Here is a 13,768-nt window from a genome sequence, read left to right as displayed (position 1 = left end):
TATGATTATTCCACAACCTTTTTAGTCAACAATATATATCCTAACAGCCTTTTACTCCACATGATATTCTAAATATCTCTTACTTTTCACACAACATTCAACACTATCCATATGCAAACTTCCCCTACAACGATAGTAGACAATAATGATTAGCCACTAATCACTAATTACCTTATTAATGTTGAAGGAAAAGGTTTCGCCTTGCTGGTTGCCTGCAGCATAGTTAAATTCAGGTCCTGGCGTCGGAATTAGGTCTATGGAGGAGGTGGAGCAATCAAGTTTGTTGGGTGTAGAAGCCCAGTCTCCGGAAAGTAACCGGCCCGAACTAACTCCAATGCCTTGTGGGGGCTGAGTTGATTGCAGCAAGCGGATTTGTCTCTTCAAGAACTTGACATAGCGAATGGCTTCGTCTAGCATAGAAGCTGTGTCCATCTTTGTACCTCCGGGGACAAGTCTTTGGAGGATTCGGATTTTCTCGCTAATTCTTTCTCGCCTGTGACGCGCAGCCACGCTTTGCGGATCATCGCTAATCCGAACGTTTCGCCTTTTTGGCTTTCGGATTGTAGCCGGATCAATGTCCACAGGCTGCATCGCGGCGATCTTGTACATCATTTCTTTCATGGCTCCTAGTTCCTCTTCTGGCTCCAGCTCCTCTTCTTCCATTCGGTTTCCAGGTACAGTACTTGTAATAGGAATATGGTTGGATGCGGATAGTATTTGATGGGTTTGAGGTATTGGAGGGTAGTTTGGCCAGAAGGAATTGATCAAGGAGTTTTGGTTATGGAGGATAGGTTCTTCTATGGCCAGTTCAAGGTTCCAACCGCTGTTTGTGAGCTTATTGTGGTTGTTAATGTCCATGGTATAAGAGAGTCGTGGATTTTCTTTACACAGAGAGAGAGAGAGAGAGAGAGAGAGAGAGAGAGAGAGTTTTCTACATAATGGGTTCTTGTAGTGGTTCTGGCTAATATAAGTTATAACACATGATAGTTTCAATATATTTCTGTAAAAGCACCATAAGATGACGGCTTTGGTGGGTGGTGAAAGAAAAAAATCGATCTTAGGCCTTTTTTTAGCTCTAGAGAATTAGCTTCACGAGATGAGAGAGAGATTTGGGGCAGACTTCTACAGAAGGAATCAAGGATGATGTAGAAGGGAAAGAAATTGAAAAGTAGCCAGGGGTACGTACGTTGGTGGACCCACCAGAACCAAATGATCAAGGGCTTAAATTTCATTTTCTTTTATATATGAGGTGAGATTTTATTTATTTCGGGTAAATAATCATTTATCCTTAAAAGGTTTGGAATTGATATATATATATTTATATATTTTAAGTTACATCATTAGCAAAAAGTATTACAGATCAAGTCCATGCTGGCTTTGCACAATATTCCTATAGTTCCCTCCATTAATTAATTAATTAATTAAACTTTTTTAGAAGGCTATTTAATTCTAGCCTCTTACAAGTACGTACGTACTGAAATCCGATCTAGGGCTTCATCTTTATGGTCTGTATATGCGTCTTTGTCCCTTGATATGATTACTTTTGCTGCTGTTTCCCATGACTTTGGCTTCTATGTGTTCATGAGAGAGAGAAAGTTGGTTGCCTTTTCGAAGCTATATATATTCCGTAGGAAAATGATAGCGATATTATCAACTTCCTACTAATTTTTTTTTTTTTAATATTTGATTTTTTTTAATTTTTAATTTTACTTAATTGTTAAAGAAGTGACTATTAGTAAAATTATATATATTTTTTAATTGTTTATTAAGAATGTTAAAAAGATACTTAAAATAATATGATAAAAAAATAAATATACTATAAGTAATAAATGGACAGTAACCCTATCATTACCCTATTCCGTAATGTATATACAACTAACATTAATTGGAGACAATTTAGTATAGTAATTAATCCATAAATATCATTACATTTTGAATTAAAATGCATTAGACATGCTATCTGTGGGGATCTAACCTCCTGATCATCATCATGATCTTCTCGAATCCTTTCAAAAGCTTGACCGGAGAAATATATGAAGGCTTGTAGCAATTGATTACTCATGGAAGATTATAAGATGTCGACTCATATATGCATCATCATTTGCTGTTGTAATTGCTCATCATAAATTTCATTCATCTATAAGACACTAAACCCCGGCCACTAGAGCAGTCCGTATATGTTTTGAAAAGCCTATTCTCCTCTGTCATATATACACTATACAGCTTGTAGCGGCCATGCATATATCTCATGTTATATACAATATTAAATAATATTCAATTTTCCTATATCATGTACTCCTTCTTGATCTTTTGAAGTACTTTCGGGATTGGGACATATATATATATAGCTGCTAGCCTTAATTTGAAATGTTGAAATTGCTTTGGGACATTTTGAATCTGAATTAAACATCATGAATTTATAAGCGGCCTGCAGGTACTGAAGTAATATATTAAAGCAAGATGCTTGATACGTCGCCATGCTGAATCAATCTTGAGTGAGAAGAATTGAATCTAGTTACGACCGTATAATCGTCGAGAAAACGCCATGCATGCATGTACTCGAATCTTTTGAAAAGAATTATTAGAAGCAGATCATGATTTCACATAACTAGAAGTTCTAGGTTTAATTAATTGATAGATCAAGTGCGCGCATTAATTAGTACATTAACAGGCCAGCCAACAATGATAAAATAAAAAAGCTGTACTAATTAAGAGTTCATGATATATAATTTGTATTATATATGGATAGTAATATTATTTATTAATGTAGTTTATAAATTACGCTACAAAACTCTATTTATAGCCGAATTAAAGATTGACGTGAAAGATTATCTAGTATATATTTGGGAAAAAAAATTAACCAGTACTGATTCTGATGATCATCGATCTCATGTTACCCAAAAGGCTTTTTAATTTGCTTCTTTTTTTCAAGGCATAATTTTATCCCTTTTAAGCGGACACGATCTAGATACATAACTAATAGCAGCAGGGAGACTTGCATGCATGTATATAACCTTTACATAATTAAAGAGCTACTAGCTAGGGTGCTAGCTATCTATCTAGGTGGGCTAATTACGAATTCTTTATCTAGGTGGGCTAATTACGAATTCTTCATCACTACTACAAATATATATATATATATATATATATATATATATATATGTACGTAGAAATAGGCCGTGACCTAGCTAGTGATCTTGGAACGAATTACTTATAGAATAAAGCAGTTAAATAAATGAATTAGCTGATCAAAGAGTGAAAATGGTATTGTATATAATATGCAAATTAAACAAATGGATCGAATGCAGTTTCTCATCTTTAATTAATTAATTAATTAATTACTTGTCAGGATTTTATGTGAATAATTGACATATATATATATATATATATAAATTAAGTAGGTTGGGTCACATGCATGAGTTGAAGAAGGTTTAAGAAATGAATGATTTGAAAGTCTTGTTCCATGGTACTATATATGCATGCAGTAGTACTGGTACTACTCATGCACACTGTAAATATATATATATATATATATATATATATATATATAATACTGATCATCGGCTAATTTCTAAATTACTTTAATTTGAGTACTCGACTTAAAGTCTTCTTTTCCTGACCTGATCTCTAAGATATATTCGATGTATATATTAATATGTATGTGAGATTCGATGATCTTGAGGTACCAATATTATTGTCAATCTTTGAAACACTACTTGCACGTCCAATCCTGAAGGTATATATATATATATATAGAGAGAGAGAGAGAGAGAGAGAGAGAGAGAGTACAGCTTGGAAGCACCGAATTGCATCACCCAACCAATCTGCATCGAATCAGACGATATTGGGGCCGGGCAAGTCTCTTAGGTCATCTTTTGTTTTCAAGTGACCTAGTCCTGGTCTTTTTCTTTGTATGTGTGTCATAATTCTTGTTGTTCTCCAACTTGCGCATGCACAAAGCAATCATTTTAGGGTTTTCACTCTTGTGTGTTCCCAAAAACCCATGATGTAACATTTCCGTTATATGCATGCATTTTATATTATTAATAATTATGTATTTTTTTTTCTTTGCTCAGCAATTGTATATATATTATAATTACCATGCATACATATCATGATGTCCATGTATGCATGCATGAGTTCTACTAGCTTATCTGCCTGTCATGACTCATGATCATCTGGTGCGCATCATGTATTTGGATCACAAGCAAGTAGTTCATGTACTTAACATACATGCAAGATGCTCTATAAATATAATGGACATTACTACTCAGTGGGCGCTGTATATTTATCTAGATTGATCGATCTGCATGCAACAGCAAAATTTTTAAACCCACAAATAATGATACATGCGTACTACGTACGTACGCATGCACTAATTGTTCGATCGTGAAACATTAATTAAAACCATTGAAATTGTGAGTTTAAAGTATCTCATAAATTGTTAGTCAGAAAAGTATCGCAGGAAAGGGTCATAAGTCATTTAATGTACGAAACGTACTTGTACGTGTATTGTTTTGTAAATTGAGTCAAGGGCTTTATATGTGTGTGTGCGTAGACTAGCTAAGGACCATCCATCATGCATGTACAATCACAGATCACTAGCTAGCTAGGAATTACGAGTGCACATTGCGAGCTGTAATTAATAAATCATGCTGCATGTTGAAACCGGCCAAAAAGTTGCTCACCATTAAGGAAGCAACCAGTCATCAAGAAATTTGGTCCATCGATCCACATTCAATTGAAAACTAAATCGATGTTTCAAGCTGGTTCTACAAATATCTCAAAATATACACATGCATCATTTCATAATATGAAATGAAATTATATGCTTGAGATGATCATCATTAGGTCAGAGGATTCTGATGATCATCATGATTGAAATGAAGTAAATATTGGTACTGGGGTTATTCCCAAATGATCACGAAGAGATCTGATGTAGTAATCGATCGATAAGTACTTTTGTCAACCGTTGGTAAATGATGATGAGGATAGAAGAATATTTTCACAAGAAGGATTGGATCAGATCTGACATCCTTGCATTAATTTTCCGACCACCATATATAAAAAGAGAACGGAAGGGTGCCAGGAATTCAACCCCGCCCAGTACCCCCTATGGGGCCGGCCTCCTCATCAAAGTCTGAACATCAATATCGGTCATGACTTGCTTAGAGTACTGATCGAGGATCAATTTCAAGTTTCCATTTATAGAAAAAGAGAAACAAAAGTGAATGTCAATCGTGTTGGGTCTTTGAATGGCCCCTAGAAAGCTCATTCCAACCAGACGGCTTAGGTATCTAGGCCGGCCAGCGTTGGGAAGGGGCATGCACATAGTTCTGCGAAACCATTATTATGAATTATTTGAGATCATTCTAAGTGCATGATCATATATATGCGAATTCAATCAAAGAGCTTCCATACGGAATTAAAAAATATATATATAATTATATATTTGTAATTTGTTGACAAATTAAGCTAGCTAGCTAGCATATATAAGCTTCATGAACATATATTATTGTAGCCAAGTAATTAAACAATAGGCCAGAGATGATCAGAGCATGAACATGACCTATCCTCTCATGACTCAAATTCTAATTGACTGATCCGCCAGTACTTAATTTGTACAATAATAACATTATATATATATATGATTATGGTAGCTAGTTACAAACATTAACTTGAGGCTTGGTCGCAAGGAGCTTTAATTAATATATAGTGCGGAGTTGACACGTCCCAACAATCTCTCACTCACGATGATGTTCCTGCAATTCGAATCCATGCATGACTTTTACTGATCTGCTACCATGATTAGTTAGGGCATGATGAGTTGTCAATCCACCTCAAACTAATTTGTATTAAGAAAGACACAAATATTGTTCTTTTCTACTTTGATACGAATTATATATATTATATATTATATATAGCTTGAAAACCGGTTGGAGAAAATAAACAACGAAACATTATATTTTGGGAACGACTATTGACAATATCTATCGTTGAAAACAATGGAAACTTAAGCGTTGGAAGTTAGATATCATGATTCATAATGATTTGAAAGATCAGTTGTTTTTCTTTTTTGTTTTTTTTTTAAGTATATATATATATAATTATAGGCTGAAACGTCATGATCACGTGAATTTTGTTTGTAAAATTGTAGCAGTACATGAATTAGTACCATCATGGTCTGATCTAGCTGGCCGCCTCAACACATGATGAAACAATGGTGATACGTGATCGATCTCTCTTTGACTCAAACACACACATATATATATTTATGCACACATACATGATGAGAAGCTGCTAGCTAGGGATCGATGATCATGTGCACACGCAATCAGCCCATGATCAAACAGCTTTATCCCACACGTCTCCCGCCTAACGTTTCTGATTCGTTCTGATCTATCTCTTTCTTTTTTCTTTTACCTCGAGAAAGAAAGTTCCATGCATTTAACGTACCATCATATATAAGACGACTATAAATCCAACTTCTGGATTGATGGAAATTCTTAATTTTTATGATCTAAGAAGTAAGCTAGCTCATGCTGGGATCGATATATGTAAATTATTAACTCATGATGATCTCCATTATCATTAATTTTTAATATCTTCTGATCCAAACCATGCAATAACTGATAATCTAATTAAAGGATGAGATCCGAAAATATTGATGCATGATCCACCTTTCTAAGAGAAAGTGATGTGAAAAAATATAGTGAAAGTACTAAAACCACCTTTAATTATCAAAAGTAGTACCTCAACTAGATATGCATCCATGCATCCACTTTCACATGCAAGATTCGGATTTTGTTAAATGTTTGTCAAGTAACGACGACCCAAAGCACTTATCCTCACTTTAATCAACACATCAATATATGAAACCTCAACCTAGCTATATAGCTACCTTCAATTTTATATGTACCATGTATATACACATTCGTGCTTGCGGCTGCCACTTCATTGTATCGAACTTGCAAATGACGACTAGACTACATATTCATCAACTACTTTAACCTTATAATCGTTGCTATGGTGACAACAAAAGGATTCCCAAGAACGACATTTTTGACATTTCTAGCTATAGGGTATCTATGGTCAAGATGTGGAGAAAAGTAATTTTTAAACCCTCCAATTAATTACACACCACTACATGATCATGATTCTAAAATTAATTACCCTCCAATTAATTTTTAAACCCACTAAGAGGCTCCTCTATACATGACATGTAAGATGAATAGTGCTGCAGAGGATGAGACTCGTCGATCTGAGGACCTCTTGGGTAGTGTCCAGTCCTCAAGTGCCTGCCCACACAGTAGGCATGATATACGGGAAATTGTTGATTTACTGACAGAAAAGGCAAAAAGGGACCAGAGGGAAGGTAGACTGCGAGGAGAAAGTTGGAGAATCATGTTGCATTAATGGTTCCGCAATCCGGACAGCACGCCACATTAATGGCACTATCTCAAAGTCACACCGTATTTAAACACTCTAACAAAAGGAACAGTACGAGGAGCATCGACTTCATGAAAGCAGGCATGATCTGCTCCTCAGATTGGTAGTATAAATAGCAAATCTCAGGTACAAGAGCTCTCTCTCTCTCTCTCTCTCTCTACCTTGTGTAGGGCCTTTTTTAAGACCTAAGTTATTGGAGCTTGGCCCAAAGGTATGCGAAACATGACATTAACAGTAGTGTCATTCATTGGTTCGTAATAGATCTTGAGTGTTCTTCTCATGCCTGCGACAACCCGTTCCGAACAACTCAGGAGAGATATGAGAGACACCATGGAAGCAAGGTTGAAAACCATGGAGGAATGGGTGACGAAACTAACTGGCGAAGTGGAGACACTCCGCAAAGAGAACGAGGAACTCAAAAAACCTCATAGGGAGCAAGACGGCGAGGCATGATCCAACAACACATAGCACGCATGATTGCATGCATGACTCAACAAGGATGAGGAGCAGAAAAACATGCAGGACTAGCTCCGCAGCCTCAAGGGGAAATATGCGGAAATAGCAAGGAAAGTCGGTACATCGTCAACGGTAGACCAGTTGCTCACAAGCATAGGTCTGCCCTATACTAAAGAAGTAATGGCGGTTCCTTTGCCACCAAAATTTAGAGTCCTTACTATGGAGATGTATGCGGAGGAAGGGACCCCCTCGAGCACCTGAAAACCTTCGGGGCTCACATGACTAGTGAAATAGCTTGCAGGGAATTTTCGCTGACCCTAAAAGGGTCGGCACGTGTATGGTTTGAGTCATTGGTACCTAAATCAGTAGACAACTTCGGCGAGCTAGCCAGGTTGTTCCTAACCTAGTTCATCTCCAGTCGAAGGAGGCGACGTCCAGCTGCATACCTCCTCATTATCAAACAAATAGAGGATGAAACCCTAAAGCCCTACTTAGCCTAGTTCAACAAAGAGTGCATGACCACTGACGATCAAGACGAGAAGTTAACATTGGCGGCACTCCTGGGAGGCGTCTGGCCATGCTCCCAGTTTATGGTCGAGTTAGCCAGACGGACTCCCGCGACATTACGAGGATTCGGGGACCAAGTCGACAACTTCATCAACTCAAAAGACACTTTCATCTCCGGGCGTTAACGAAGTTGCGGAGGAAGGAAGTGGAGCATGCAAAGAGCGAAAGGAAGTCCCGACAAAGGGATCTAGATCACAGTACAACCGATCCACGTTTTCCATACAAAAGGAAGATGATCGGGGAACAATGCGCCGTTACTACACGTACCATCAGTCCACCTCACACAATATTGAAGACAATTTATCCCCAAGAGGAAGGAATGAATATGCAGAACAACAGAGACGTCGCCGCTCCCCGACCTGAAGATAGGAGCAAGATAGAAATGGGAGATCAAGAGAAAGAAGTGGGGATCGAGGCGATCGGAACAGATGGGTGAACAACCCACAATGACAACTAGAAGTGAGGGGGCCACAGGCAGGTCCCATATCTGGAGGATTCAAGGGTAGGGGTATTAACCTCATCAAGTAGGAAAGCACACACCAGACAGGCTCGATACTATGAGATATACTCGGCGGAATATCATCCTGCCAAACAACAAAGGTGTGACCCTACGCTGGCAATCTCATTCACGGAGGCTGATGAAGAAGGGGTCTTGTACCCCCACGATGACACCCTAGTGGTCACAATGTTTGTCGCCAATTTCACCACCTGCCGAATCCTCATCGCTTACGGGAGTTCTACGAACATCCTATTCTGGGGAGCTTTCTCCAAGAACAAAATAGGTCGGGCACCACCGAAGAAATTGTGGCAGGCCTCCTTTAAAACTCGCCATGCTAGTTTCAAGGGGGGAAGGGATGGTGCACGGCTCTTAAGAGAAAGAAGGATGACGACCTCCCTAGAGAGGGATTTTGTGTCTCTTAATTTTGTAACACCTCTTCATCTAGCTTGTACTTTCCTTTTTATCCAATAAAAATGAGACTTTTCAGGACAATGCAAAACATATGCTCCATGCTTTCACATTACCAATAAGGAACCAACAATAGAAAGCGCGGCTAACAAAATCTACGGTAAAAAATCATCAACAGATTACCTCCCTGCGGGGCACCATAAGGAAATGTAAGCCTAAGGGTTGCCTTATCCCTTCCACAAAAGAGTGCGGGTCATCTTTTGGCGGCTCGAAGATGAAAATTCACCTTCTTTGCTGATGTCAACAGGCGGGTGCGGGTCCAGTCACAAACTACCCGAAATCACCTCCCTACGGGACACTATAGGGAAAGGTCAGCCCAAGGGTGGCCTTATCCCTCCCATAGAGGAGAGTAAGATCGGCCTCAAGGCCCTCCAGAATAAATTACCCCAACCTCGTCCAAAACGAAGAGTGTGATCAACACCAGTCTGACCCTACACTTACCTTTCATGTGATATCAACGAGAGGGAGCGGATCCAGTAGCAAACTGCCAGAACGACTTACCTCCATGCGGGACTCAATAGGGAAAGGTCGGCCTAAAGGTGGCCTCATCCCTCCCGTGGAGGAGAGCGGGTCCTACCTTCAAGGTGACCCAAAGAACTTACCTCAGCTCCTATCACGGTGAAGAGATGTCAGTCAATTACTGTCCGAACTTACCTCCTCATGAGGTACCACAGGGAAAGGTAGGTCTTAAGGTTGCCTTATCCCTCTTGTGACAGAGTGCGGGTTAGTCATCAGCTACCCAAAATTAGAAACTATACCTTCCTCGTAAGTGTCAACAGACGAGAGTAGGTACATTGTCAAATTGCCGAATAACTTACCTCCCCGTGGGATACAAGGGAAAGGTCGGCCTTATTCCCCCCAAGGTGGCCCAAGGGAGAAGATTAGCCCTTGCGGCAACTCGAGAACTTACCCCGACCTCCACTACGAGTGAAAAGTGGGTCTAGAACCAGCCGGACCCAAAATGTTACCTTTTCCTGTGATGTCAACAAGCAGGAGCAGTTCCAATAACAGACTACCTGAATGACTTACCTCCCTGCAGGACTCAACAGGGAAAGGCTGGCCTAAAGGTGGCCTTATCCCTCCCGCAGAGGAAAGCGAGTTAGGCCTTCAAGGCAGCCTGAAGAACTAACCCCAACTCCTATCACAACAAGATAGTGGACTGCCCCAATGGCAGCCTGAAGAAGTTGCCTCCTTGGGAAACCAAAATGGGCAAGCAAATTTGAGGTAGCCTGACCTCCCCCCAATGGATTGCGGGTTTTAGTCTTACGACTATCCGAAATAAGAAGAATCTCCAGTAAGGAAGCGAAGTCCCACAAAAAGGCCGCACAAGCATCAATGATAAGTGTTTTTTTTTTTTGTCATTTTTATCACTCTTTCATTTATGAAAAGTGTCATTTTCCTTTCAATACTATTGATTTTACTTTATTTCTACATATTTTTATTTGTTTTCTTGGATTTAAAGGAATGAGAAGATTTAGTGTGAAATGAGAGCATTTTGGTACAAAGGAAGAGATTACGGATCCAGACCGATGAAAGGCGGCGAGATCTGAAGATAGCCGATGAGATCTGGGCAAGAAGTCTTGTCCTGTGGGTAGCAAAGAGATTTCTCTCGCCCAAAGGCAAGAAGACTTACCTCTCTATAAGCGACCAGAAGACGCGAAGATTTGGCGACGAGGCTCTAGGCGGTTAGATTGGGTGACTAGTCTAAACGACCAACTTAAATAACCAACCTAAATGACATCGTGGGCAACAACAAGAAAAGGCGAGATGAGTCTTTCATCCCGGTCGGGAGTTTTTCCACTCGGTAGGCGAGGAGAGGGTCGTGTGGTCTTTGTGACCTCCACGCCGGTTTATTTGTGACCTTCACGCCAGTTATATTTAGCGCACATAACATCTACCGGTGGGACCCTTCCAAGTTCCACAATTAATCTATTTGCGATCAAATCCTCCCGAACTCCGCAATTCAAGCCGTATATCACTAAATCTTCCATTTTAGATAATTCTGATAGTTTTGAGATAATTTTCTTTTATGTTAACATCTATATTTAGAAACTAGTTTTTAGATTTTTAGACTAGATTGTAGCCGCATTTATTTTATTTTTGAATTTGAGTTTAGACATCTATTTAATCCCATCGTGTGGGATGAATAGGGAGTCTAGGTTCTTAATATTAGTTTTAGTTTTAGTCTTGGTTAGAGTTTTGAATCAAAGTCGAGAGTTTTTATGTTTTAGAGTCAGATTATGAGTTTAGAGTTCCAGGATTTATTCTTGAAGTGGTCTTTCAAGAAGGCGGAACTAGAGGGCAGAGGCAAGAACCGCATACCTCATCAACCAACTTCAGCAAAAAACACTATTTTTATTCTTTTTCCTTTTAATTTCATTATGAGCTAATTCTATTTTCTAGAGCTTTGATGTAGCCTAGAATTGAACACACAATTTATTTTTCAAGTTATTTTATTTTTAATATTTCCATGATTGAGTGTTTATTCCTTATTCTTAATGCTTACAATTCTCTAGCTAACTATTGTTCAATCTTTTGGATTGCAATGAGACCGAGATGTGATTTGTGATTAAAACTTTAGGATTAAACACCATTAGTTGAGTGAAAGTAGAGATGCTTTAACTCGACTAGTGTGATTTCAAGAAAAATTCAAAGAAATTAATAAGTCTCCAATTAGTTAAATTCACATAAAAATATGGAGTTATTAGTTGGAGATATTTTTTATATTGTTCGAGAGAAAATATTAAATAGTTAAGGAATTTTTATCATCAACTTAGGATAATTGGGATTCTATAACATGAAAGAATAAACTGTGGGACTTCCTAGGTGAAGTCAAATGATCTAGATATATTCTTATTATTTTTAAAATTTTAATTTTAATGTTCTTTTTTTCAATTTAATTAGATAAACCAATTTTCAAATAGTAATTAATTTAGTCAATTTCAATACTCAATAGTATAATTATCCCATGTGGGTTCGATATTCATTTTCTTTAAACACTTTACTACTTGTTACGATTCTATGCACTTGCAGATATATGCGGAAACCATACAGCGAGGAAAATGTGGAAACCATACAGTCAGATATACAAAATCATTTTATTAATTTTGCAGGATTACAAGAAACAAATTACTTCATAAAGCAACAAAACTACAAGAAACAAATTACATCATAAGGCCACATAAAGCCGCAAGACTACAAGGAGCAAGTTACACCGCTAGGCTTATATATTCAACAAAACAAGTTCCAGTGCCTAACCCTAGACCTAGACTGTAAACTGGTCAAGGAACCTAGACCGTAAAATGGCCAGAGATAATCTAAAAGATCTAGAAGACCTCAATGTTCTCAGACCCAAGAAAACCAAAATGAGTTCGAGGTCAGCAGTTGTGTGTTTAGACAGAGACGATCGCCACGACCCCACATCCACCAAGCCATTCACCGTTGCAACCAAGCAGGCAGTGAGTTGTGGAGAGTGGCTTTAAAGTCGAGCGTCGTAAGCAAAATGACAAGAACGAGTGAGGCACAATAAGCAAAAGGGAAAGAACGAGAGCAAAGAGTCCAGGACCCCAACCACAAAGGATTGGCAGTTCCACCCTCTGGCGGACATACCGCCACAGCTAGTAGCTGCCTGAGCGACACTAGAGGACCCGTTGCCCACTAGGGTGTAAAGACTTCGTCAGAGCCATGAAAGATAGAAATGCAAAGAAACTTTGGAAGGAAAGCACTACAGAGCATATCTACTGATACGATATGCAAAGTTAATGCCACTAAAAAAATGGAGCCATGATGCGAACATCGAGGGGATGCCATTTAATGCGGAAACATAACGAGCACGATATTGCCATGTATGTAAAATGTGAACGATCACTCGGCGTGAGACCAGGAAGGGCATAAGGTTGGAGGAAATAAGAACAATTCTTCCTGGACTCGTCCGAAAAAAATTAGCAAGATAGCTATAAAGGATTTATTCCCCTACTTAAAGCCTGTTAGGTCTCTAGCCATTACCCGGCCTGAGCGAGCTGAATAGTCAACAAGGCAGGTCATTTTAACAATCCGCGACTGCTTTCAGAAACCAGAAACTCGCACAAAGCTCCAAAAAAAAAAGAGGCAAAACAGAAAGAAAAGCGGTAGGAAAAAGAAAAAGGGAAGAAAAAAGGCTCAACATGGTAAAGCGAAGGAAGCCAGCATTAGAGACACAAACAAAAGGTTAAGAACTAGTGAGATCGAAAAGGTTAAACCGAACGCCAGTGGGGTGGGGGGGGGGGTGGGCAAGTAACTTTAAAGGCACGACCGGACACGGTCGCCCAAGTAACAATTAAAACGAGGGTC

General features: G+C 38.9%; 1 protein-coding gene across 1 annotated transcript; it reads right to left on the bottom strand.

The window, feature by feature from the left end:
• LOC109021003 (transcription factor HEC3-like) lies at positions 1 to 887 on the bottom strand. Its single transcript, XM_019003542.2, has one exon. It carries the CDS (start codon positions 856 to 858, stop codon positions 157 to 159), a length of 702 nt encoding a protein of 233 aa, XP_018859087.1. The 5' UTR covers positions 859 to 887; the 3' UTR covers positions 1 to 156.
• Between the last annotated feature and the right edge of the window lie 12,881 nt (positions 888 to 13,768).

Source organism: Juglans regia, chromosome 1, assembly GCF_001411555.2.
Source record: "Juglans regia cultivar Chandler chromosome 1, Walnut 2.0, whole genome shotgun sequence".
Classification (NCBI taxonomy): Eukaryota; Viridiplantae; Streptophyta; class Magnoliopsida; order Fagales; family Juglandaceae; genus Juglans; species Juglans regia.
Note: the sequence above shows the minus strand (reverse complement) of the source record. Positions and strands in the feature narration are given on the sequence as shown.